The following is a 26,638-nucleotide window of genomic DNA, read 5'->3' on the forward strand; positions in this document are numbered from 1 at the left end:
GCAGGTGCCTGAAGGAGGAGTGAGTGTTTGCTCCGTGTACAGGAGGTGAGACACTGAATTATGAATGGGAAGGAGGTGGTGATGAAGGGTTCAATAAGGCAGGCAGAGTATGTGAAACATCAGTAGGGATGAAGTAGCAGAGTAGAACTGAGCTTTAACAGTGAGGACAAGGAACTCAAACTGGATATGAAAAGATAAGGGGGGGCGGCACAGAATGACATGATCAGGATTTGGATGCAAGGGAAAAGCATAGGAAAGAACAGAAAATGAGCCCCAAATTGCAAGTCTGACAGAGATGACACATGATATGACTTGTTGGTGAAGATGGAGAAACGGAAGTGAATTGTGGAGTTCAATTCAAGGAAGTTCTATTCAGGACACCCATCTATATAATGATCCTGCATTCCATCCTAGCAGCAAATCAGTGGCAGTTAGCCAGTTCAAGATTGAATTAAGTTTTGAAAAGCACTTTGAGATCCTTAGACACAAGATAGAGCACTAGCTGTGCGAGATACAGCAGCGTGACAATGACACTCTTGACTCCAGGACCTTAATGGAGAAAAGAGATGGATCCCTGATTATAAGTAATAAAATGCAGAAGGACCAGAGTCTCCCTACCTCCCCAGCCTCTTTATTGTACACATGAAAGATTGTAGCTTTTAATTATACAGACACTGAAAGCTGCTCGTACCCCCGAGGCATGGGGGGAGAAAGCCTTGAGCCTCTGATCTTCTCACATCCTCCCAGTAGCCACAGTGCCAATTATTTTAATGGTAATTAAAAGCATGACTGTACAGCCATCAAGCACACAGCTTCAGCTGCATTTCTGGATTCACCCAATTGAGGTTTTCACTTCTGAATGGCGCTACGTCCTGTAAAATGACAATTCTTTCTGGGCCTGAAGCAGATTACAACACAAGGAATGGCAGCACAGTCCTACAGGGTGAACAATGATCGTGTTTATAGAAGGGAGACACACCACAAGGGAAAAGTGCCAAAACAGACTGATTCAACTACAGGTACTGATGTAGCCTTACTACCTATGATTGGGGGGTGGAGGGAAAGAGGAGGATGTTATGCTTTGTCATCTCTCCTATGGCCACAGTATAAACTCACAGTATCTGATCACTTCTCACTAAAATGAGGAGTAAAGTCTACCGTGAACTCCATGGACCCTTTGACTCTCTCTTTTGGGGATAAAAACGTGTATGCTGTTTATATCTGATAACAGCTCATCAAAGTCTTAGCATGTGCCTGTACCTTGAATTATAAAATGGATGGTATTTTACTAATCTCAGATGATGCCAACCTCTTTATTATTTTAATACATTCTAAGCAGTCAATGTAAAGTTATGTGAAATCAATCTGCTGCCTTTTGGTAGGGTAAATTATGCTGCTCGAATTCAGAATGATGGAGAGGCAAAGATTTTCTCCAACAACCATCCTAGCATGCCAAGAGCTATATACAACTTCCATTCTTATCTACACGTGGATCATAGATGAAGCCTCGATAATCACTACAAATAAGTGTTTGAAATGACTTGATCAAATTCTCTTCAGCAAACAGACTGCGGAGTTGGAACATAAGAATGGCCCTACTGGCTCAGATCAAAAGTCCATCTAGCCCAGTATCCTGTCTTCCGACAATGGCCAGTGCCAGGTGCCCCAAATGGAATGAACAGAACAGTTGATCATCAAGTGATCCATCCCCTGTCGCTCATTCCCAGCTTCTGGCAAACAGAGGCTAGGGACACCATCCCTGCCCATCCTGGCTAATAACCATTGATGGACCTATCTCCATGAATTTATCTAGTTCTTTTTTGAACCCTGTTATGGTCTTGACCTTCACCACATCCTCTGGCAAGGAGTTCCACAGGTTGACTGTGCGTTGTGTGAAGAAATACTTCCTTTTATTTGTTTTAAACCTGCTGCCTATTAATTTCATTTGGTGACCCCTAGTTCTTATGTTATGAGAAGTAGTAAACAACACTTCCTTCTCTACACCAGTCATGATTTTATAGACCTCAATCATATCTCCCATTAGCCGTCTCTTTTCCAAGCTGAAAAATCCCAGTCTTATTAATCTCTCCTCATATGGAAGCTGTTACAGACCCCTAGTCATTTTTGTTGCCCTTTTCTGAACCTTTTCCAATTCCAATATATCTTTTTTGAGATAGGGCGACCACATCTGCACACAGTATTCAAGATGTGGGCGTACCATGGATTTATATAGAGGCCACATGATATTTTCTGTCCTATTATCTATCCTTTTCTTAATGATTCCCAGCATTCTGTTCGCTTTTTTTGACTGCCGCTGCACATGGAGTGGATGTTCAGAGAACTGTGGCCATTTCTAGTTGTCTGTTTTAGGGAGGGAGTCTATCACGACAAGAGAAAATATTTGGATGGCTTAGCTTTAAAAAGCCACAATTCATTTTAAGGAGCTTTATTAAAGCAGGCCACTTGTCTCTAACTACTCAAGCCTATTCATTTTATCTGGAGCTGAGCATGCTGTCAGTGAGAGATTCATGGGATTAGGAATCAGCCTGCAGTGTAACACATTAGCAGAGCTCAACCTTAGCTTCAAGATCGGTAGTAGAGAGGCAAAAGGGAACTTTGCCATTAGCTCCCAAGGATGACTGAGAAACATTCAGCCTTGTGGCATGGGCAAAAGAGAGACCAGTCAGCCTCATCTCAGCTCGTACCCTCAGCGTGTGAGGAGACGCAGGCTGCTTTTTCACATTGCTCACAGGCCAACAGGCAGTGACAATGTTAGAGCGGGCTCGAGAAATGACTCTCTGAGGCTGAATCTGAGCGAGCAGAACAGCCATTCACTCTGGAAGGAGAGTGCGTGTATTCAAATACAAAATGACAAAGTCACCCATTTTGTCCTCTGACGCCATGATTACTGCTAGAACAAGCTCTGTCTAAGGCCTCTTGTACGGCAGATTTCTCCCATAGACTACTGCGGTGGCCTGTTCCCTGAACCATCTTCACTGTGTGCTTGGGTGGTTTAGGAAGTCCATGTGCTCCCACCCCTGGCCATTCACTCTGACAGTGTCACCATTTGGGTATTTCAGACCGTAAGAACTAAAGCAAACACGGCTCAGACTATACTCATGTTCCAGCTAAAAAAAATTAAGCTTTATGGCTTCATGTAACAGCAACAACTAATACAGTGAAATAAGCCAGAGCCAAAGGGCTAGCCCTCTCTCAGGCTGCGTCAAGCGTTCAGTTAAGTGTATGAACACCATCTGTAGTCTAGTTCTCTGGGACCTCGTGCGTTTGAGCTTTAAACCATCCTTCTCACCCTGGATTGTATCACTATACTACACACACACTCTTTAGCAGTGCCAGAGGGAAGCAAACAGACAGTAATTGTAAAGACAGGAAACACATCTGTCAACTTACACTAATTCCTACTGCCAGCAGGCATATCATGAAGTGCATGCTACACTAGCACAGCAAATGGAAATGACTCTTTATGAAGGCTGTCTGGAAAAACAGCACTTTCTAGAACAGTTTACCTTTTTCTTTTTCTTTTTTTTTTTTTTTTTTTTTTAAAGTTGGTTGCTTAGCAAGAATGCAAACTGTGTGAAAACCAGAAGCTCTGGTGTCTCTTCAGGAACACAGTGCCCCTTAAAGCCGAGACCCTACCAGGTATGTGCACACCAGACGGCCAGCATTTAGAGTCTGTTATGGTCAGGACATTATGGCTATATTTCTTGCCCACACAGCAGGACAACTGAGAAATAAACCAGTTGTTTGTGACAGACTTGCTGACTCACAACTCAAGGTAGGAGGTTAATGCTTAGAACAGATGCTCTGAAAGAAAGCAGCATGTGTGTGTTATCCTTCACCTGAAGAGGTGGGGGAACTGATTGCACATGTATATTCTTATCTTACTGCACGTTTGCTTTGACTACCGCGTAGGGTGACCAGACAGCAAGTGTGAAAAATCAGGACAGGGTGGGGGGTAATAGGCGCCTAGATAAGACAAAGCCCCAAAAAATCAGGACTGTCCCTATAAAAATCGGGACATATGGTCACCCTAGTACAGTGGTGCCTTTGGAAACCTCCCAGAATCCACTGCTTCCGTAAGGCACTTTGGGTTAGGTATCCAGAGGGTACTGAAATGGAAGTGGCTGGTGTGTACCATTTGAGTCAGAGCTGGTTCTATCCCACCGGTCGAGTTAGGAATGGTTCAGCTCTCTAGCACAGACAGAGCCTCTGCCTGCAGGCTCAAGGAGACAGCACCATGCTAGTCCAGCTGGAGAGATGCTGTCCTTTGAGAAATGGCACGCTTTAAACACAAAAGCTCAAATTCTGGTGAGTAACGTGAAATTATCGGATGTCCCTAAGAGTTCAGTCTCCCCTCAGTGACTGACACCTCCCACACGTGCCTCTTTCACTAACAGTGCCTGCAGCCAATCCAAGTCTTTATTAAGGGAAAAAGTCTACTGGCTTGGCAGGCTTAGGGGTCTGTCCCCTCCAGGCCTGTGACTCCCATTAACATTATGGGACTGAGCTGCATCCATCCAGAGGAGAAATAACCCTGCAACCAGCACACACTGGACGTTTCCAGAAGTGCACACTTCATTTCACAAAAGCTGCTGTGTGCAATGGAGCCGGAGCCAGAGCCCAGCTGCTCAGTTTTGTCTAGTACTGTTTCCCAATGCTTTGTGCACAGATCTGGCATGGTACCTTTCCCTGGGAGCCAAATGTCAGCAGCTTAAGAGGATGTGCAAGTGAACTGGTTGCCAATTAAAGTGCTCTCAACCCTGTTTCATTTATTTTGTTGTGTCCGCTTTCTACAGCGTTTACAGGGAGATTGGCGTATGCCACAAACACAAACGGGAGGTGAGGACTAGAGCTAGTCACTGTATGGATGCCCCATTTTTTGAATATGCAAAACTGATTTCCAACCCCCTTTGTTTTATTTCCAACCCCCTTCCTCCAGCATCCTGTTACCTCTAACTAGTTCAAGAGTATGTAAAACTGGGTGGGGATATTTCGCTAATCCCTGGAAAGACACACACAGGCTGAGTTCTCTACATCAGCTGCATCTATTTAGTTTGTTGCTTCCCATTTCTACCAGGCACACTAGCAGCCGTTGTGCAACCCGATAGCAAAGATGTTCTGAGCATCATCACAGTCCCCTTCCGGGGAAGAACCTTGGAACACACGTGGACTGTCCGCTAGCTGCCCTGGATTTTATTTCCTCTGTACCCGGTCTCTCACTGCACGGAGCTCTGCTTCTACTGAAAAACTGGTTGGACACTCTCAAGTACCTTAACAACTTCCTTTCAAATACTAGGCAGTTATTTCTGAAAGAAGAAATGGAGGAAAAGAACTAGTTGTTTCAGGGCGATTAACACACTTATCAGGAGACTTGGTTTCCCGTCTGATTTAGGTCCACAAGAAATGGATTTGGTGGGCTTCAGTCTAGCTGACATTTGGCCACATTGCAAAAAGTGCCACACAACTGCAAACGAACGGGGTGGCTGCAATTGGATTTAAGCACAATGGCAAAGGGGTGGGCATGCACAGCAGCAACCTGTGATATAGCTCGGTCCAACCACTGCTTCTCGTCTCTTGCTTTCATCGCAATAAAATTAACCAGACGTTAAAAAGCCTCCATATGGCTCCTGCTTGGATGCTTATTGTACTAGGCTAATCACTTCCCTTCCTCCTTTTAGTATCATTTTCCCCTTGTTATACATTTAAACAAACTGAGGACTTTATAGGCTAAATTTAAACACTGTTTTATGGTATGTTAATGTAGGGAGAGGTGACAGGTTTTCCCAGGTTTCCTTGTCGTGTTTTGCTAGTGCAGGAGTGCTCAGAGCAGATCGCTCCTCATTATTGGAAACTTCCTTTTGTCCCCCATTGGGCTCTAGTCTCAGAGGGGTAGCCGTGTTAGTCTGAATCTGTAAAAAGCAACAGAGGGTCCTGTGGCACCTTTAAGACTAACAGAAGTATTGGGAGCATAAGCTTTCGTGGGTAAGAACCCCACTTCTTCAAATGCAAGCCACTTGCCCACTTGCCACAGGTTCTTACCCACGAAAGCTTATGCTCCCAATACTTCTGTTAGTCTGAAAGGTGCCACAGGACCCTCCATTGGGCTCTATTTACTTTGCTGGTGCTTGGATACCATGGTGAGAGGTGTTTTAGCCAGCTGTATGCCAATCTAGAGGTCCCCAATTCTTTTCAGGTGTGTGGAGGGGAGGGTCTACTTCAGATACGTCCAAAAAACACCTCCCCGTCTTCACGCACACTCTGCCCCACCCCGGGATCAGTTATTTTACCTTCACTGGTCACCACTTTCCAATCTGAGCATCATATGCCCAACTTACCTTTTCCGAATAATGTTCAGCTGGAAGAGGGGGGTAGTCACATTGTTCTATCTTTTGGCAAAGAGAAAACAGATTCATTTTATCTCCATAGAAAGGACTCTGAAGAGCTGCCATCTGTAGAGAAAAATGGAAGATAGTTTTAAACTGTGAAGGGTTTAGTAGCTCCCAGTCCTGCTGATTTGCAATAGCAAGTTTTGCTCTGTGACAGTGCAGATGATTGATATTCTTGCTCTCAGACAGTGTACACAAACAGATACTGTTGCTCTTTGAGACATCAGTTTGTACACTGACAAGCACCTATTACCAGATGTACAGCTTACCTGCCGTTACCTCATCAGCCCTATGCAGTGGACATAAGCAAACAAAAGCTGTGTCGGGCAGCAGCAGTCGCACAAAGTACGTCGAGTCACAGAGCGCCCCGTCCACATGAAAGGCACGAGATTTGGTATTTGCACAGTGAAGTCAGACCTCTGCCTGTCCCCTATGCAGAAGGCTGGAACTCTGGTTTACCATGCTGCAGGGACACACACCTAGAGGTCTCAGGCAGCTAAATTGGTTTCCTGGTGTCCCCAAGGGGTGAGTGATAATTCTTGTAACCAAAGAAAACACCCGTGTCGAGCAGAACAGAGATTCACAGACCAAACACCTCCCACCACTTTCTTCAAATGATCAATGAACACTCATTACACTTTCCTGGCCCTCATTACACAGGAGAGGCTTCTATGTTTTTCCCCAGCACTGTAATTATTTTTTCCTAAAATGTCTTACATGTGGGACCCTGTGAATGTGGATGGGCAGTGATTCTAGATGTACACCAAAAAAAAACTATAAATAACAATGTTTCTTAAACCAAGGAAATGGGATTTCAGTGCTGCAGGAAAATTATTGCTCCAAGCCAATTGCATGAAGCGGAATATGATAACCTATAATAAAAATTATAATCTTTTAAAAGTAAAAGCCCTTTCGCCTTTGATGCATGTTACAGTTTCAATCTACTTCAGTTACAATCCTGTTCAGAACACAGCATATTTGCTCTCTGTGCCTGCTAAAATTTTAGTGGACTGCTGTAAAGAGCAAATTGATGCTTTCTGGACAACAAGCTGCTACCTAAAATTCAAAGTCTTATAAATAGGAACATTCCACTTGATTTTTTTAATAAAGCAAAGCCGCGTATTGTTTAGGGAAGAGGATTCAAAAAAGCTTTTGTAACCAGGCTACTGTGTCTTTTCCTTATCAGCTTATTTTTTTCATTTTAGTTTCTTTGGTTCATGAGCCCCATATCTCAATTTATTCAAACATGCCTTTTTTCATGGAGATAAATGGAAGATTCAAGCAGCCAGGATAACACGATGGAGGGTTTTTGAGGAGCTAAGATACACACATGGTGTTTGGAGAGTTTTTATATATATATAAAATGTAATTAGGTCTCAAAAAAGAAATTGCATCTTTGTGGGAGGAAATCACTTATGCTGCAAGTCCTTAACTGAGAGCTCTAAATGAACTTTAAATGCTGAGCCCCAGTACCGCAGCCATGAAGAGACGTGTGTTTGTGCACTTACAAAATATGACATGACTAAATAATGCCTATTTAAAGTAAACATTGTGAGCTGAGTACCTTTTTGCTCTCTCTCTCTCAAACCACGATTCAAAAACAACAAGCCCACGATCCAGAGTAGGTTCTGGCAACGACAGGCGCAAGCCCAAGACTGTTCACCGTTACAACTGTCTCCAGGAACAGGAACAAATGAAATTCGCCATTTACATATTAGGGAACCAATAGCACTAATAAGAATTGTCTTCAAAGGGAAAACCAGGAGCTGCAGAGAGGCTCAGTAAGCAAGAGGCATGTCACCTCAGCATGCAGCCCACACGGTGCCCCATCTGCTTATTACTCCATAACGTTGTTCAAGTGCTTCTTGTCACTGTCACTAACTGTCACATGCCACACCACACAGCAGAGTAATACCTCCTCCTAATGAAGCGCTATTGGATAATTGTTGATATTATCTACTCTGTTTAGAAGATTTTTTAAAACCATTTTGCCGCAAGCTGCATCAAAACGGCAAGCTTTTCATATTCACGCCGGCTGAAGTTGATGCTTCTCACTATGGTTTTAATAAGGGGCTATTTGATAATTGTTAGTCTTTTTCTCATTATCATGCACAGTGAAAGCTATCCAAAGAATATCATCTTGTTGCTGACACACACAGCAAGCTCCCAGCAGAACTTAAAAAAAAAAAAAAAAAACTCAAGACACTCTGCTCTGAAATTCTACAGTTTAGATACATTGACAGATTATTAGTGATTTGAGGACAGAAGTGCAGCACACGAATTACATCAGGTTTTGAAGACATTGCTTTCGGCCTTGCTCTGTGCAGTTAATAGAAGGTTTTTAACTCAGTCAAACCTCACCAATACACAAACCAGATCATTCTCACAACAAAACTGGTGGACTCACTCTACTTCCCAGCAGGTGTTTTTTGTGTTTTTTTTAAACAGCAGGATTCTGCAGTGCATTTTACTAAGAGTTCACTAATATACAAAATATGTCCCATGTATTAGCAGAGCAGGACAAATAATTAAAATTAAAGTATACTTGGGAAAATAAAAGGACTAAGTACATTTTGTCGGACTGTAGCCACAATTTTTATTGGTACACTACTCACTAATTTGCCAGTAATGGAAAAGAGTTCCATTATCAACTTAGAGAAACAGTGATGCATTTTCAAATGTAAATATATTTCAGGTAGTTCTTACCGGTGTCATATGTCAGATGTCCAAACATGCTTATATATGGCAACTCAGGTGGGATTTTCAAGGTACCTAAAATTACTCTGAAATTCAATAGATGTTCCCTCAAGCTCCTTTGAAAATCCCAGCTTCACTTTTCTTGTAGATTTCCAGCTGTAGCTACTTTGTGTAACATGTAGTTAGGAATGTTTGCAGAGTGAAATCTAACATCATGTCCCCCTGTAGCAGCCAGGTAGATATGCCTAGTGAACAAACAGCAACTGCAGGCTGGGAGAACATAAGAAGTGCACATGATGCACACAGGTAAGAATCTTTAGTCAGTGTCTATTTTGTATGTTTTTGTGGTTCGGAGTTTCACCAATTATCAGTATACACTGTATAATCTTAAATGTCATCAGTGATAAACAGTATCTTCAAAGAGCAAACTGACACTAGTAATTTAAAATAAGAAAAGGGAGCACCGATTCCATGGTTTCTCTGAGTGACGGTGATGATCTGTGTGTTACAAATACAAAGGAGAGTCAGGAAAACGCTAGCCAAAAGCATACAAGATAGGTCTCATAGAGTTAAATAAAGAGTCAATCCCTGGAAATCTGAAGATCTTTCAATTACAATTAAAATCCCTGTCCGTAGCTCCTTACATAGTCATATGCAAAGTAAAACAAAAAATGAGCACAACGCTCATGTTCTTTTCAAGACTGGCAAATAGAAAATTAAAACTGAAAAAGAAGATGCCTTATAAATTCTGACTAAAACGGCCAAGAATGCGAACTGGAAGACTGTGAGTCCAGGCATTCCAAATGTATTGCTAACAACAGTTTGTGATGCCACATTTGGGTTTGCTTTTGACATTTTGGTTAGAACAATTACAGCAGAATGGCTGGATCTCCATTTAAAATTGACCACCACACCGCATGACTGGTTTAAAAAATATGAAATCCTGTTAGTGTTTAAATTGATCATCTTGTTAAAAGTGCTAAAGCCATCGCTTGTGGCTACATTCTGGAAACTGAGAACTTATTTTTATCCCCCTGGAGTTATCTGGATGACAGATTTCCAAGGGAAGTGGGGAATGAAGACACCTCCCATTATTTTGAGAAGATTTAATAAAAATCAGTGTGCGATTGTAAATGTCACAGTAAGATGGTACTATATGACATAACAACACCCTCCCCCAATATTACTCAAGTGAATTCCAATTGACATGCATGTCTCTGAAGGTAATTTGTACATTAAATCTCTCGAGTTTATCTCCAAAATAAAGTCTGAAAAGAGGTATCAGAAGTGATTCATAACCAGCCAAGCATCATTATTTTTCCACTTTTTATCCCAATGGGAAAAAAAAGTTTTTTATTACAAGAAATCGGCATGACTAAAATAAAGATCCTTCAAAGAGATGTATAGATTTGATTTTTCAAATAATCTAAACAAAGTTTAAAATGTCTAAAAAGAATAACTTTTTATTCACTGAAATCAAATGGTAACTGGCCAATATTTCTTGCAGTGTCAAAATATCAGACTTTGTCCACAACTTAAAGGGTTTCCTATGTAGACAGCAAGTACAAAAATGCTTTTCAAGCCACATCTTGCACACACATGATTATACTATTACCACCACAAAAGCATATTTATTTTACCAAGTAAGTTAGCATGCTAGGACGCTTAGACTACTATGCCATGAGAGGACCCTATTGTGCAGCAAAACTATATCTTAGCATAAGGCTAAATACGTCTCTCCAAACAAAATCCGAGATCTTCTCTACAGCAGAACTCGTACCTGGGAACAAACTTAAAGCAGGCTGATTGAGAACTCACTTTGAACACTGATCAGTGATGGGGTAGCAGCATTTACCTTGGGTTACTGTCAATATTGTTCTTCTCACCGGTAGGGCTAATGGTGCAAATAAAAGGCAGCAAAGCTTCAACTGAGCAACGCCTTTACTGGAAATCTCACTTTCAGGTCAAATCCGAACAATTCCAGCTATATTTAATGTAAATAAATAAATAAATTCTTAAAAGCCCAAGTTTCCCTCACAATAAACCTATGAAGAGTCGTCTCTGGGATGCATTTCAGGTGATGGAAACACCATACACACCCTTTAGATACCGCTACACTTTATAGTTCCATTGTGCATATTACTAGAATCTTTAGATGCATGTAAAGCAGCAGGCTTTTTTAATTGGTTTGTAGATTCAGTGGCTATAAGTCCAGAAGGGACCAATGTGTTCATCTGGTGTGATCTCCCGCACAACACGGCCATAGGATATCCCTGAATTAATTTCTGTTTGAATTAAAGCTCATCTTGTAGAAAAACATCTAAATCTTGATTTCAAAATTTCCAGTGAAATCCACCACAACTTGTGATAAGTTGTTCCTATAGTTAATTACACTCTGTTAAAAATATGTTGCTGCTATTGCTTTAGGACTCTGAATTAATTCAAAGTCCTTTGTATTCCTTTCCTAGAGGTCACATGAATTTTAAGCATGGACCCAGGAACATTTCACTCAGCTGGAGTACATTTCCACAATTGTTTATGATAATGAGAGCTTTGAACCGAGTTGCTGCTTTCCTCCTTTTCCAGTACGAGGCTATCACACACTGGTGTTAGCACTTAAGTTCCCTCTAAGCTGCGCAGCCGTGCAGCAATCTATTAAGTGCCGCACAGGCACTTAGGGCTGAGGTGGGGAAAGGCGCCTCTCCCCGCCAGCCGCAGCCCAGCCTCGGCCCAGGGGGAGAGGCGCCCTGGCCCCAACCTAGCCCCGGCCCTGCTGTGGCCAGGGGAGAGGCGCCTATCCCGCCGGCCCCAGCCCTGGAACTGCCGCAGCGGGGACAGACACCTCTCCCCTCCAGCCCAGGTGCTGCTGTGCGGAGAGAGTGCTGGGGGGAGTCCTCTCTCCCCGCTGTAGCCCCAGGGCAGTCTGCACCCCAAGCACTTCATCCCCGGCCCCACCCCAGAGCCCACTCCACCCAGTCGGAGTCCTAACCCTGCACCAACCGTCTGCCCCAGCCCCGAGCCGGTCATCCCCAGCCCCACCCCCCAGTCTGCACCCCCAGCCAGAGCCCTCCCCCCCCCACCCCTGCCGCATGAATTTTGTTATATGCACCAATATAAAGATGATGTGTCACACATCACCTCCACATTGGTGCACATAACAAAATTCATTCCGCACATGCCTGGGAAACATTAGAGGGAAGACTGGTTAGCAGCGCTTTTTTATTAGGCTAAAAGCCCTCTTTCCCGTCTGGCCACATTGCCCCGAGTAGGCAGCATGCGCAGGACAGCTTTTGGCACATCTTAACATTTCTTAAACAAATGCTAACACACCCCTATGTTCTCATGGCTAAATAGATATGGAAATGGTGCTATGAGCCAATCTGCAGGATTCTCCAACTCTGACAGGAGTGGTTTCCTTCGTGAGCTTGTGCTGTTTTAAAGCTCCATTTTATTGATTGAACGAACACTTTTCCCCTCTATACAAATATTAGTTTCCCAACTGCTTTTCTTGTATGGTTGTCTCACAGATTCCGAGGTAAGATCTCCTTTAGGACCTTCGGGCTGCACCGTACAAACTCCAGTTGAAAGGCACTATTCACAATGATTTATAGACAAAATGGCTCTGCCAGATTTGCTTCCACCTTTCTGGCAGTGGAGTCTAACTTTCTAATCAACTTCCCTCAGCCCCACATGCTACCTTACAAGGTCCTCCTGCACCAAACTGTGGATGAGAAGGCACAGAGAGGGACCAAAAACTGGCAGGACAATTTGTGAGAGAGGAGCAGCCAAGGAAATTACCTTCTACATTATCTGCTTCCTGGATCTAAGTCGTCAACAACAGTCCAGCCAGAATGTTTTTTGTCTGTGGTCTGCATTATTTGGCAAGCGTCTGGCAACTCCCTATTGACCGTGGTGTACAGCATCAGACCTGTGTGTCCCCTTAGCCCACCCCTCTAATCCCCAATGGAATTTCACACACAACTCACTGTTATGATACACTACTATCATCTCTGTCCAGGCAAATCTACTTCTCAGCAGGTCCAGCAGCTCTTTGCTTAGAGACCACCACGACCAGTCCTTGGTCTTTACATTCACTGCAGCCGTTCACTGCATTTGTACTAAATCCAGCCTTATTGTTTTTCCATGAACTAAACTCTGTGACACGTCTCCTGCCCAGGGCAGCAGGTAAACATGCATTAGCGGTCTATGGAGCATCTGCATTTTCTTTACCATGGAAAAAACCACTTCAGGTGGGTATGGGTCAGTGTTTAGATACCCACGCGACAGGCACCTAAAAACCGATATGCAGATACATTTGGCCCAGAACATTTTTAGGTACAAATACCAAAGCCATAATTGCATCTAAGCAGACAATGTTGGAGTTCTCACATGTAAGCAGCACAGAGCTGTTAGACTCAAGCAGCGCTGCGCTACTCCCAATGGATGCTTAATCCCTCTAGCAGGATTTTATTGATTTACTTCATTGGCTTCCCAGCACCGATATTTCTCTCTCTAGATGCACACCACACAGCACTTTCACATTCTGCCAACAAATAAATCAACTCCTATTGAACTGTAGGACTCAGGCTTGGTAATATACTAATGATAGGACATTACCTTGTTAAACAAACATTTAGCTATGCTAGACGAGTATATTCTTCCCAGCAGTAAACAAACAGTGACAAACACTTAACTCTTGAGGGGAAGAAGCCTGCCTGGTTTGCTTTTAAGATAAAATTATCTTTAAGAAAAAAGAGCTGTAAAGGGTTTGTCTCATTTATGCAGAAACCTAGCTAGAGTTGTTGTAGTGTCTGATCAGTTTATGCCAGGTATTTGTATTTTGATTTTTTTCACGATTGTGAAAAGTTGCAATGACAAACATTATTTCATTTTGACAATCCTTTAATTAACCAGGAAACAATAACCAAAATACTTAAGCATCCAAAGCTTTGAAGTGGCCCTGGGTTATACTCAATTAAAGTTTAACATTATAGTGGGCTCTTAACTGAAATTTTTTTGGGGGAAAAGTTGTACCACATACTTCCTAAATTTTGGCTACCCTCACTTGAGCCCAAAGCAGTTCCCATACATTTATAATGTAACCTTACTATTTGTTTAAATGAATAAAAAAAATGTATGGATCTCAAATACCATTAATTGATCATTTTTCTGAACACTTGAAAAATCGAATGGCATAGTGTTCTTACGCAATCATACTATCAAGAGTAACTTTCTTCTCACCCTTCATATATCTAGTATGTAGTACACCCGAAGTATGTAAAACTGCATGTAGTTCACACTAAGGATCTCTGCTTTGAAAAACTATATTCTTACATGCTTTTGCATGGCTTTAAACACTTTAAAAAAAAATCTAACTAAATCCTCAGTGGGAACAGTAAATTCATTCAAAAAAAATCAGTCGTTTTCTTCATCGAGAGCTCTGGAAGGTCAAAGTATTTCAACTCTTCAGAACTCACTGCTCTTTACACTAAATAACATTAAAATGACACGTTCGGTCTTTAAAACAAACCGAGTACTTAGGAAAGAGGTCTAAATACGCTCTTCCAATCATTGCCCAGCTTATAGGAGTAAAGAATGAGACAAATTGGCTAGCTTCTATCTGTATCTCCAACATTTACTGTGATTCACTAAACCAGCTTTGAATAAAATCTTTTTTTTTTAAATACTCAAAAAGAACTCAAGATGACTAAGATTTTATAGGATTTCACAGGAATCAGATGTAAACAGGACTGAGTTAAACTGTTTACTTCAATTCATTCCTGTTTTCTTTTATTATGTGTTTGTTTATGCAAAGATGAAAAAGTTAGAGATGCTTACCTCATACAATAAACAGCCCAAAGACCAGATATCAGATTTAAAGTTATAGCCATTTTCATGTATTCTTTCTGGGGACATATAGTATGGAGTTCCCACTGTAATAAAGCAAGCAAAAAAACAAAACAAAACAGGAATTATCTTTCTAAAGAGCAACAGAGTTTGATCTATATGAAGTACAGATATTTACCTTTGTGAAGAGCAATGGCTCTAGCAAAGCTGGCAAATCACACATTGGAGATAGTTTGTATAATTATGAAATAAGCAATGGTTTCAAAAGACTATAGAAGAAATATTCTTTTTTAGAACCATAATAAGGTCAAAAAAATCAGATAAAGAACAGACAGGCATTACTGTGATAATTTTATGGTTTTTGAACTTTGAGGAAAACAAACAAACAATCTTCTTTTCTACCCTTCTGGGCACTTTTGGAATGTATTGCTTATATAGAACAATGGTAAATGATCACTCTCCACTTGGTTCATTCAACGGCACATGAAGCCGCAAGTTAGATGTCATGAACATTCGCTACTAAAACAGGAATCCTGTGACAGGATATCAATTGAATATGTTCACTTGACACACACTGTACCAACTGTCTGACAGACCAGCTCCAAATATGATAAGATACCTTTCCTCTAACGAGCTCTTTGAGATCTCAAGAGACCATTTGCTGCAGTGGAGAAACAGCAGTAATAAAGTAGGCATTCAAAAACTTTTCTGAAAGAGCCAGGATGATCTATGAAATTCCAGAATTAAAAACTCTTTTGCAGTTCTCCATCGTATTAGGAGCTATGAGCTTTCAACTCTGTTTCCAAAGTTTGTATTTTCTAAAGCTAAATTTGCCAGGGCATCTTTGGACAGGAGTTTGAAATAACGACTAATAAATCCCTTGTACCAGTGAAACTCATTTTTATCCCAAATCAACTTAGTGGGACTGAAAATACAAGATACCCTGGTATCCTCAATTACATCCAATAATCCTCGGACACTCCATTTATAAAAAACATCCAGGGTTCAGTTACTATCTTTTTTTTCTTTCTCTGCTTGTCAAATCCTCTGTTAATTGTTCTTTTTCTGATCTTGGCATTCCTATCTAACCTTCTACTAATGACCTTAAAGTGGCAAATGTTAAATTGCCTCTCATGTTAAATCCACAATTTCTTCATTCAAAACTCTGGCTGGAAATAAATTGTAGGCTTTGAGCAGGTGTAAGTCAATGGGCCTTTCAGGTGCTAGACCATGCAAAATTAAACAGAAACAAGGTCTACGAGTGAGTGTGAATGTTGGAAATGAAAGGGGTGGAAGCAAATTATAACAAGTACTAGTAGCTCAAAGCCCATGCTGTCACACACTTGGGCTAAGTAATCTCAGCATTCTCCCTCATACAACCAATGAAACTGTTGCATGCAAACTAGCTGTAGTGGGTGATGGCTGATTGAGTTACCTCTGATATCACAATAGTCTAGGACTCTTGACATAGATAGATACGTTAATATAACTAAAAGCCTGTTCTGTCGCATGGGTGTACTGTAATTCATAAAGTCAAAATGGCTGAGAACTTTAAAAACTGGATGGTAACACACCGCAAATCTCAGTGAGGATTGAACCTGGTAATATTCTAAACAAAAATAGTTCTCAGCCATGCTTGTAGCTGATTCCATCAGTTCACACTGACTCATCAGACATTCTAGGCTGCAGAGTGACAATCCTGGATTCTTATTACACAGATTTTAGTAAAAAGAACAGGAGTACTTGTGGCACCTTAGAGACTAACAAATTTATTAGAGCATAAGCTTTCGTGGGCTATAGCCCACTTCTTCGGCAGTAGCCCACAAAAGCTTATGCTCTGATAAATTTGTTAGTTTCTAAGGTGCCACAAGTACTTCTGTTCTTTTTGTGGATACAGACTAACACGGCTGCTGCTCTGAAACAGATTTTAGTGTGAAGTGCCTTCCTCCTCAACCTTGAGGCTATACTGAAACAAGCTGGGAATGTGAGAACTAGTTATTCCAGCTACGGACCAATTACAATCTCTTGCATATTTTCGGTTATTGAAATAGCCAATGCATTTCACAAGCCCATAACCTCTAGCTCACATCTTCTATTACTTTCATAACTCACCTGGTTCCCAGGAAGGAACATCTTTCTAGTTAGGTGATCAGATCTACTTACATTTTGAGTTTGTAAAAATCTTCCCTTGGTCAATTTAGGCCAAATTCATACCTGATTAATTTCACTGCCTTCAATTTGGCTCTATAAATACAGACTTGCTCCATCAGCCAAGTAATCAGTTTCCAAATAATCTGATTTTGTAAAACTTGAACGTCCTATAACATGAATGGGTGATTTCCTGTCATATGGGCAAAAGGGGTTCTCATTATTCACCCCTCGTCCTGTGTGAAGGAACATGGGGTAATCCAAATGTGTGTCATAGTCTTTCACTAACCCTTCTCTAGCAGAAGCATGGCTACATAGGCATACAGATGCCATGGTCATCCATGGTGAACTCCTAGGGCACAAATGGGAGAGGTCTGAGTCTTTGGTGCTGAAGGCACCAGGGTGGATTCCTGCTCATAACAGAGATATCTGTATGTGTACATAGCTACGGTCATTACATTTCCACCCCACATCTCCATTTTACCTTCCTATCTCTCATACACATTGATTCCTACCCTCCTCTGGGAGCTATGGCTGCAGCATGGACCCCTGCAACCCCAAGGTTTTGATCATCCTTGAGATGGTCATCCATTAGGAAAGAGTTTGTGAATGATGCAGTATGCACCTAACTCCAAACAGCACTCCCAGCTGCTTTCAAGATTCACGTGGGTAGCCTCGAACCCAAGTCTTCCCCATAATGCGTGGTGAGTCTCGAAGTCTACCAGTGCCAAACCCTAGCCATTTTAATACTGGGCTATTCACAAGGAGTACTTTAATATACTAAGCATATTGTCAACGCAGGAGCTGTCAGATCTGTGTGATTCACATAAAAATAGTAAAATGAAATAAAACCTATTGCATGATTGTGAAATGTATGAGATTATTGGATTAATTCATTACAGTTCTGATAGGAAGAAGGATTGCTGTAGCTGACTGGATCACTCATTTGGTCCTCCAGTCTAGTATTCTGCCTCTGGCAGTGGCCAGTAACCCATATCTCTTAATCTTAGCTTGCATTTATGGTTCATTCAAATAAGAAATTACATGAATCTGAGTGAGGTATGCATCTCTAGTTGGAAACTTAATTTGCACAAATTTAACATAGGTACATATCGTGTGAGAGGGAACGTGACTTTCAGAAATTATTACATCTCCATGCCTGTCTGCAAGTCTCTCCCTATTACAGCATCACTTATTAACCCAGTACTAATATCCAGTCTACGAATAGTCCAACATAGACCTTGACCCAGCTTTGGCCTGATTTAGCTTCCTGTAAAAGGCTGCTGCACATGGGATAGACTGGAGCCCTCTCATTAGTTACTAAACCTTTTAATGAACTGCATGGAGTGACATAATGGGAGACAACAGAATACTGTGAAAGCCGACAGAGCTCAGACCTCCTATGGATCTCCTCCTATTTGCATGTAAAATGAACACAGTGGGCCAGCTGAGCACTTTACATAATTCCTGTACACTTTTTCTGTAAAAAAAAATTGCATTGGGCGCACATCATTTACACATTTCTTCTGTTTAAAAACATGCAACTGCAGCAGAAGCTCAAAGTTATTCACTCTCTGAAGATCGTTATGAAGAGTTTTCATAGTTCTCCACTGAACACTGATGTACAAGACATTTCCCCACCTCTGCCTTCTCTATGCTTCTCCTCTTCTCAGATCTGCCAAGAAAGTTACAATACTGGAAGGAGCCAGAGAGAATGCTACCCTGTTACTGTCTGTAATTAACTGAGTAAATTCCAGAACATGCAATGGAAGGAATAAACATGGAGAACATTAATACTCTTATTCCCATAAGTCTCAGTGTGTCAGAATGCTTTGGTGCCACTGGTGGCCTCCAGCCTTAAGTGTTCTTGAAATCGGTTGTTCTGGGTCACTGCATAACAAGCTCACAGTAAATAACAGTGTGTGGGCTTGAAAGTTATGGCCTTGCCTTCCATGTTAGCATGGGTCTGTTTGGAAGGCTTTGTTCAATTTAAAATTGTCATTTCGAATAATGCCTGAAAGCGACCTTCGATCAAGGCAGAATGACAGTGTTTATAATACGGATGAATGCGTCATATTCCTTATTTGATTTTTGTGCATTAGGCTGTTCCATTATATTAAATAGGTTTGTGGGGCAGCCTATGCCTGAGCCGATTCTATAAACTCTACCTTGCACATTTACCTATCATTACTGTAGTGTTGTCAGCAAATATACGAACAAGCAGGTCTCTGCATTTCAAAAATGATACATTAATTTTTAAATAAGTGTCATGATAAAAGACTGACAAGCCCAATTCTCTTTATGGCCTGTCCAACATTATGTGGGAATCTCCTGTAATGAGCATCTTCTAGAAAACTGCACAAGACTTCCACTTTAATAAGCCAGGGCTCACCAATGCATTACATTAGTCAATTTGACAAGAACAGTCTAATCGGAGACTATTAATCAGAAACTTTCTTTGGCATTTGCCCTGCTGAAAATACCAAATATTGTTCAGATTCAATATTAATCACCAGCTGGTAGAGTAATGCCTCTTAAGTTATAAAGGTCACAGAACAGTACAGAGGTTTATGACTAAAGTCAGCATCTTCCCATTCCACTTCTGAAAGTCTAAGCACTTCTCTTGAACACTGCCATACCTGAGTGATATCAAACCAATGCTTATTCCTTCTATCATAGGTACTGTATTTGCTTCAGCTAAACCACGCCAGGACACCAGAACACCTCTGGGTCATTTGTAACATCCAAGTGAAGAAGAGGTTGATTCTTCAGCAGGCAGATTATGGGCAAAGGCAGCACTGTAAATGTAAGATTCATATTCCCTCCCTCTCAAATATTCTTTGAGTCAAACAGGGAGTGAGAAATTATGGAAGCCAACTGGGAATAGGAAGACTTAGGTTCTTTTCCCAACTCTGCCACTGAATTGCTTTGGGACAAATGGTAGGTCACTTCTATGCCTTGGTTTCCCCTTCTGTAACACGGAGGTGACAATGCTCACCCATCCTTGTAAAGCACTTTAAGGTAGCATGAGGGGCGTTTTCTGTCATTATTAAAATCATCACTGCTGGCTTCTTGGTTTTAACGTGAGGTTTTTGTTTGTTTTAACTTTTCATATTCTGGGTTATATCAGAGTTCTTTCCTGTGCAAATACAATGTATTCAGGGATCAGAGTTCCTTGTGAAACTGTTTCCTGATTCCTCACAAACTGAAACAAGGACAAAATCTAATTTATACTGTTAGGGTTCTCCCTCTATTCTTTTACTCTCTTGTGGCAATGTTCTCTCACGCACCCCTCCCATTGCCTTCAGGCAGATTGTCAGACTGAAAAGGGTGCAGAGGTTTTAAAATATTTTAGAGGTTTATGTGGTTTTGAAAAATATAGGAAATTTAAGTATCTACTTGAAATTGGTCAAACTGGCTGTGATATAAACTAAAAGGCAATTTGACAAGGAAATACTGAACTGAACTGTGTTTCTGAATCTATCGTTTTGCTTTCTCCCAGCAGGGAACAGAGTTCTGAATATGAAAGAAGAACCTAACAAATTCTGACCTTTATTGTGTCTTTACAGAGTATTCCCACTTTCAAACCAAGAAATATCAGAGCACAACATGGGCCTCCAAGGGGTAAAACTGATTAAAGCATTCCTTCATTCCAGAGATGTTCCCACTTCTCTCCAAACAAACTTTGCAATGTTTTGAAATATTTGTGGTTTTTGAAACATGCTCATTACATTTGAAAAGGCGAAGACCAGGCCTCAGAAAACTCAGATGCCACACAGGTCTAACTTAGTTTAAGAAATGTTTCAAATAAATAATTTAAAATGTCGAAGACTGTTGTCTTGCCATTGATATGCAAGACACATATTGAAGTGTCATAACCACAGAGTTAGAAAACCACTTTTTAATATGGTTCAAGCACAATATCTATTTAGTACGAATAAAATCAAAGGCCCTAATTCAAAGAGGAAATCAGCACCCACAATGCTCAAGTGACTCATCTCTTAAGATAAACCTGTAAATTGTTACATAGGAGAATTTACAGCGATCCTAAGGAGGAGTCTAGTATTAACATTGCTACATGAGGGTCTAAATGCCAAAACAAAAGTTTTCATACTTTGATGCACACTTACAGAATCTTAATCTTCCTATTGAAAAGCACTGAACTCTTAAGACAGTTCACCTATTCCTTGTCCTTTGTAATCTATGGAAACCTTAAGAAACTATAACACCCATCAATTGTCTCCTATTCTCAAACATTCCGGATAAGCCCGGTCTGCAATAATGGAAGTGTTCAGTTGAGACTGGATGCATTGCAGCTTCTGCTGTTACAAGAAAAAGAAAAATCCAACAACAGTTTGAGAGACTCAATCAAGTCAAATTGAGACGGCATTGCACTTTATGTTGCTCTTGCTTTACTCATTCGTTAGTTGTAGAACTACTGCAGGATTGCTGAATTTTTGACAGGAGACAAGCATGCTGTCTCCATAGCAGAGTCTATGCAGATTCTTACAAGCAAGATAAAGGTGAAAGAATGGTCAAAAGCATGAAAGCAGTTTCCTCTAAATTCCTTCAAGTATCACCCTGAAGTACAAATTCCATTCCAATAACTTAAAGAAAGATTTGATTGAAATCTACTTATTTCTACAGCAAGAAGATTACATGCAAATAAGAAAAGGAATTATGAGAGATTAATGCAACAAGTAGATTCAAAAGAGTTGTGATACAACACAGACAGTATTCCATTAGGAACAATCCACCTACTGCAAATAATCAAAAATCCTTTTATCTGTTATGTACTCTATTTATACCTATTAGCCATAACTAGGGTGACCAGCTGTCCTGTTTTTAAAGGGACAGTCCTGTTTTTGGGGACTTTTTCTTATATAGGCGCCTCTTACCCCCCACTCCCATCCCATTTTTTCACAGTTGCTATCTGGTAACCCTAACCATAACAATAAATTAACCAACAACTCTTTGATTACAAGTTTGCATTTTATCCCACAAATACTATACCTACTGCTTATACCGAAAGAACAAACTTGCTCAGAACACTGAAAAGATGGGCATTAAAATTTTAAGCACAGGTTTTCTCTGTCCTTTGTTTCTCAATGAGGCCCCTTTTCTAGTCATTGCAGTTTTAAATGCACCATGAATCTGCTTGGAATGGCACACTGGCTTGGCAAGCAGAACAATGGGGACCAGTGTATTTGTGCACCAGATCTTCTCAAGACAAAAGGGGTACTCCCTGGTTGCCCTCTAGCAGAGTAGAAAACACAGAAGGAATGTGTGTTCAGCAACCCACACGCAGTCTGATCAATGGCTATTTGTGTGTTCTGTTTTGAGAAGGTCTGACATGTATGGTGGTATTCCCAAAAGGAAAATCTGCTCTGACACGAGGAAATTTGAGTCTATTTGGCAAAAAAAAGTCAACATATATTTTTTCCCCCAATTTTTTTATACAAACCTGCAATTTTGGATTATACCACCAGACACAGGATTTTCACTAATAAAAAAATATAGTAATTAATTTAACAAAAAAGCAGTCAATTTTAACATTGATGGAAATTATCTATAAGCTATTTAATTGTTGTACCAGGTAAATGTTTTGGTGCATTTAAAAAGAAACCAAAACTACATCAATTCAGTGTTGATTTTTTAGTCAATATTTGACCATATTCTGCTGTTTACGTTCTCCTCTTAGAACTGTCCCAACTTATGCTGTGGGACCTATTTAACAGCTTTAAACAAAGCACGACAGAATACCATGCACTGATGATTTATTCCTCTTTTTGCTCATCTCACAGAGAAGTTCACAAAAGGAATGATGAAATGTATAACATGGTCTTTACAACGGGGTTTCAAGACAAGTTTAAAGAGCAGCATATGGAAAAATAGTACGGGAAAACTGCAACCCTGCCCATTCCAGTTATTTGCTGGAAGAAAGCCACTGTAACTCTGAAGCTGCTATGCACCATGGGTGGGAAACAACACAAATCCACTTGTTACATCTGATTTCACTTTTGTTACTGGACAGGAAGCTTTAGGTTAAATTTAGTAACTTCTTGTACCTAGCAGTGAAATGGGAGTCAAAGGGGTACCATATGGTACAAAAAGGGGAAACACCTAAGCAAAAGGAAAGATTTTAAATGTAATTATGCATGCACTGCAATAAACAAAAGAATTGGAATGTATTTTTGTTTTTTGTGAAAATGGTTAAGCAATATTTTCTCCAAAGAAATTAATTTTTAAAAAAATCCCACTCAGCAGAGACTGTTTCTCTCCGTTTTGGGGAAAAAAATCTTAATTAATGGAAGTTTTAATTATATGCATCTCTATTCTCCTTTCCAGCTAAAACCTGGGATTTATCCAGGGGGGGAGAGAGCAATTTCTTTAACTGGGGACAGGACAGAAGGGCAGCACTGCTACCTGGCAATGGCAGCTAATAAAATATCCTTTAGCGAGTAATTCAGCTGCAAGGGTTTGCTTTAAAATGTGGAAGATTTCAGGTAAAGCACTGAGCAGTGAAGACTGCTCCCTGCAATAACATAGACCTCGAGAACAAGGGATCGCTACAGTGAAAAGAGCAGCAGCAGAATATGTGGTACCCTACAAGTTCCCCCAGGTTATTCCTCTAACCATCCAGGAAAAGTTGATTTCACCATTTTATTTGTGGGGTTTACCGTTCATCCAATACACTTCCCTTCCTTATTCATACAGGGTGCTGGTTTTACTGCAGTCAGGGCCAAGTGGGACCAGCCTGCATCCAACTTTTCTGTGTGTTTGTTCACGTGTTTTTGTAGGTCTGTCTATCAGGAAGTGGACCTCACTTTCTCTCGTTTTACGAATGCAGACTATAGTGGTGAAACAGGAACCTCAAAATCCAGCCACATAATTTGTCGTGCAGCCTGCTGTTGCTCCAAGCAAGACACTCGCTTGTATCTTGTGAGCTGTGTATGGGCAAATCTTTCATTTTTCTTTCATTACCCCGGCGTGTACTGTCACTTAATTTTTATGTATGCAATCCTTCCTGACAAATATGATCTGCTGCCTGGTAATTCGTTTGACGTTCATTCTGTTCCTTGCTCTAATTATGGCTTCCATTTCTGACATTGAGGCGGCTGCGCTGCCACAGCCCGATAGTACACCTGTCAGACGGGTTGTGGTGCTGCCTAATGCCCTTTTATGCCAGTCTGATATTAGGAAATACAAAGAAAGAAAAAAATTAGACGAATATATTTGCATAAGCCCTGTGTTCAATTCATGGGTCAGCAGCCTTAGAAATTATGGTTCAGGGTGGTTGCTAGGGCAACATGGCTACAGGAAGTATCAGATACCACAGAGTAGGCCTGTATAAGATCATATCTATGTATATCTAGCTACCTTAAATATAAATATATATAAAATATCATTCACACTTACTAAAATGTAAATTTCCAAATGAAAAAAACCTTTTTAAACCACACTCTCTTTCTTGCTGCTATAAAACTACAAATCTAGCCAATTACGTAAAACAGCTATTACTCCAAATATTATTTTTCTCCAAACAAAATATCTTTTGAATGTAAGAATGTACTTTTTATTTGGAAACAAGCATTACTGTCAACAGCTCTTTCCCCCTTGGAAACCTGGATTTTACCTTTTCACATTGGTTTTCATTTTGCTTTCGGGATGCTATTTCTTTGGAGGAAGGGCAGGATCCACATAGAGGAGCTTTAACTCTTATTACATGCGCTTTCTGAATTAAGAAAGAGGAGCTCTGATAAAGGTCACAAGCCTGGTTTACATGTTCGGCCAGTTTCCAAGCCCCAATTTATTCTTATTAATATAATAAGCACAGCAGTCAAACTAGATAAAATCAAATTATTGGACATGATCATATTTTTGCCCATTCCTGATGATGTGATTTTAACTTACTCTGATGGGGATTTTTTTTCTCTTTTTATAAATACATTCTAGACTGAAATCTTACAGTAAAATAAAACTCTCCTAATATTTTGAGTACGTACATTTTAGAAGTACCTCGCTTGCTATTACATCTTTTTATAACAACAAAGGTTCATACGTCATCTCTGTTTTTCTGTGTGCTTAAAAGCCTCACTGGTGTATGTGACACGATTACCAAATAAATGTCGATTCAGTGCAGGTAGTAGCAATTTAAGCTAGGCTCTTCTGCGGAATGTGAGAAATGGCACAAATACAAAGTGAAATGAAATCAACACCTTGTGTAGTCCAAACTGACCTTGGGAACTAAAGGTAAAGAACTTAAATAGAGCTACTTGCTCTTTAGTGAGATAAGACTCGAGTATTTTTGAACATGTTAATACAGTATAGAGATATAATTGACTAGGAAAAGAAAAGAAGCATCCTCTCTTAGATGATCACACCTTTTACTTAAAAAGAGGTGACAGAGTTAAAAATGCTCTGGAATAGTAAACACTCTTTGCTCTCAAGAACTAAAATCTTGTATCAGTATGATGCAAACCATATAGCCATCTAGAGCTTTATAAATAATGCACAGTAACAAAGTTTACATGAAAAATCAAATTTTATATACAGTCCCTTTATATTAAGAAAAAAACATTCATGCTGTTTATCATCTTGCATACGTTAGAAAGGTGTATTATTCAAACAGAATATTCAAAACACATGCGTCTGACAAAGTGGGTATTCACCCACGAAAGCTTATGCTCCAATACATCTGTTAGTCTTTAAGGTGCCACAGGACTCTTTGTTGCTTTATTCAAACAGAGGAACTGTTTGAAAACGTTGGAATCACACCATTCATATTGGGGAAATAGGGGAATAAACAGAAGTATGTGATTACAGTGATATTTAAGGATGTTTGTTGGGTAATGAGAACAAGTGTACATTTGTCATAGGTTTTTGAAAATTCCTACTGCATCTCTTACTGTCTGATTTTTAGTAGGGCTGCCTTTTATAACAGGTAATTATAGTTTGCCTTGCTAATTTTATATCCATTTCTATTCATCATTCTAATATCTTTGTAATAACATAGTAAATTAATTTTCCACCACTGATATGAAGTATCAGTGTTTGAAATAAGTACTGGATGAGATAAAGCACTTATTGGATACTTGTATATTAACTGTCACATGGTATCCATGCAACAATTTATATTTTAGTGCAGAAGGTATTTCATTAATAATGTACAACAATTAATTATGCTCTAAATTTCTAATTCCCTCTCACTGTGAGAGTAAAAAATATATATATATCCTGTATAGAAGTTCTATCTATCTATCTACATAGGTACTGTGGCCCTCATCATTATCTATCTATCTCAGCACTTTCTAACCCAGTGTCACAAAAACATCTACTGAAGAAATCAGAGAAGTAAGAAAAATGCAGTGAAATCCTACAATGGTACTAAATACAACTCTCCCACTTACTATTTCAATGCATTAATGTGAACGGCTATGTGCGTAACACTACAACACAAATGACATCTGCACTACACTGGGACTTTACTTTCCACTCACCAAGTGTATTGTATGCCGTTAAGTGTATGCCAGTCTAAT

The 26,638-nt window shown here is 40.3% G+C and overlaps 1 protein-coding gene across 4 annotated transcripts in view; it reads right to left on the reverse strand.

Annotated features, from left to right (window-relative positions):
- The window catches only part of NEK6 (NIMA related kinase 6), a 110,089-nt gene that overhangs the window by 2,591 nt on the left and 80,860 nt on the right, over positions 1-26,638 (reverse strand). For all 4 annotated transcript variants that reach the window (XM_054007394.1, XM_054007396.1, XM_054007393.1 and 1 more), the window contains 2 exons: positions 14,943-15,037; positions 6,357-6,470 (listed from right to left, as the gene is read on the reverse strand). In XM_054007394.1, the coding sequence (XP_053863369.1) occupies positions 6,357-6,470; positions 14,943-15,037 (209 nt within the window). The remainder of the gene's footprint in view (positions 1-6,356; positions 6,471-14,942; positions 15,038-26,638) is intronic.

Source organism: Malaclemys terrapin, chromosome 17, assembly GCF_027887155.1.
Source record: "Malaclemys terrapin pileata isolate rMalTer1 chromosome 17, rMalTer1.hap1, whole genome shotgun sequence".
NCBI classification, from domain to species: Eukaryota; Metazoa; Chordata; order Testudines; family Emydidae; genus Malaclemys; species Malaclemys terrapin.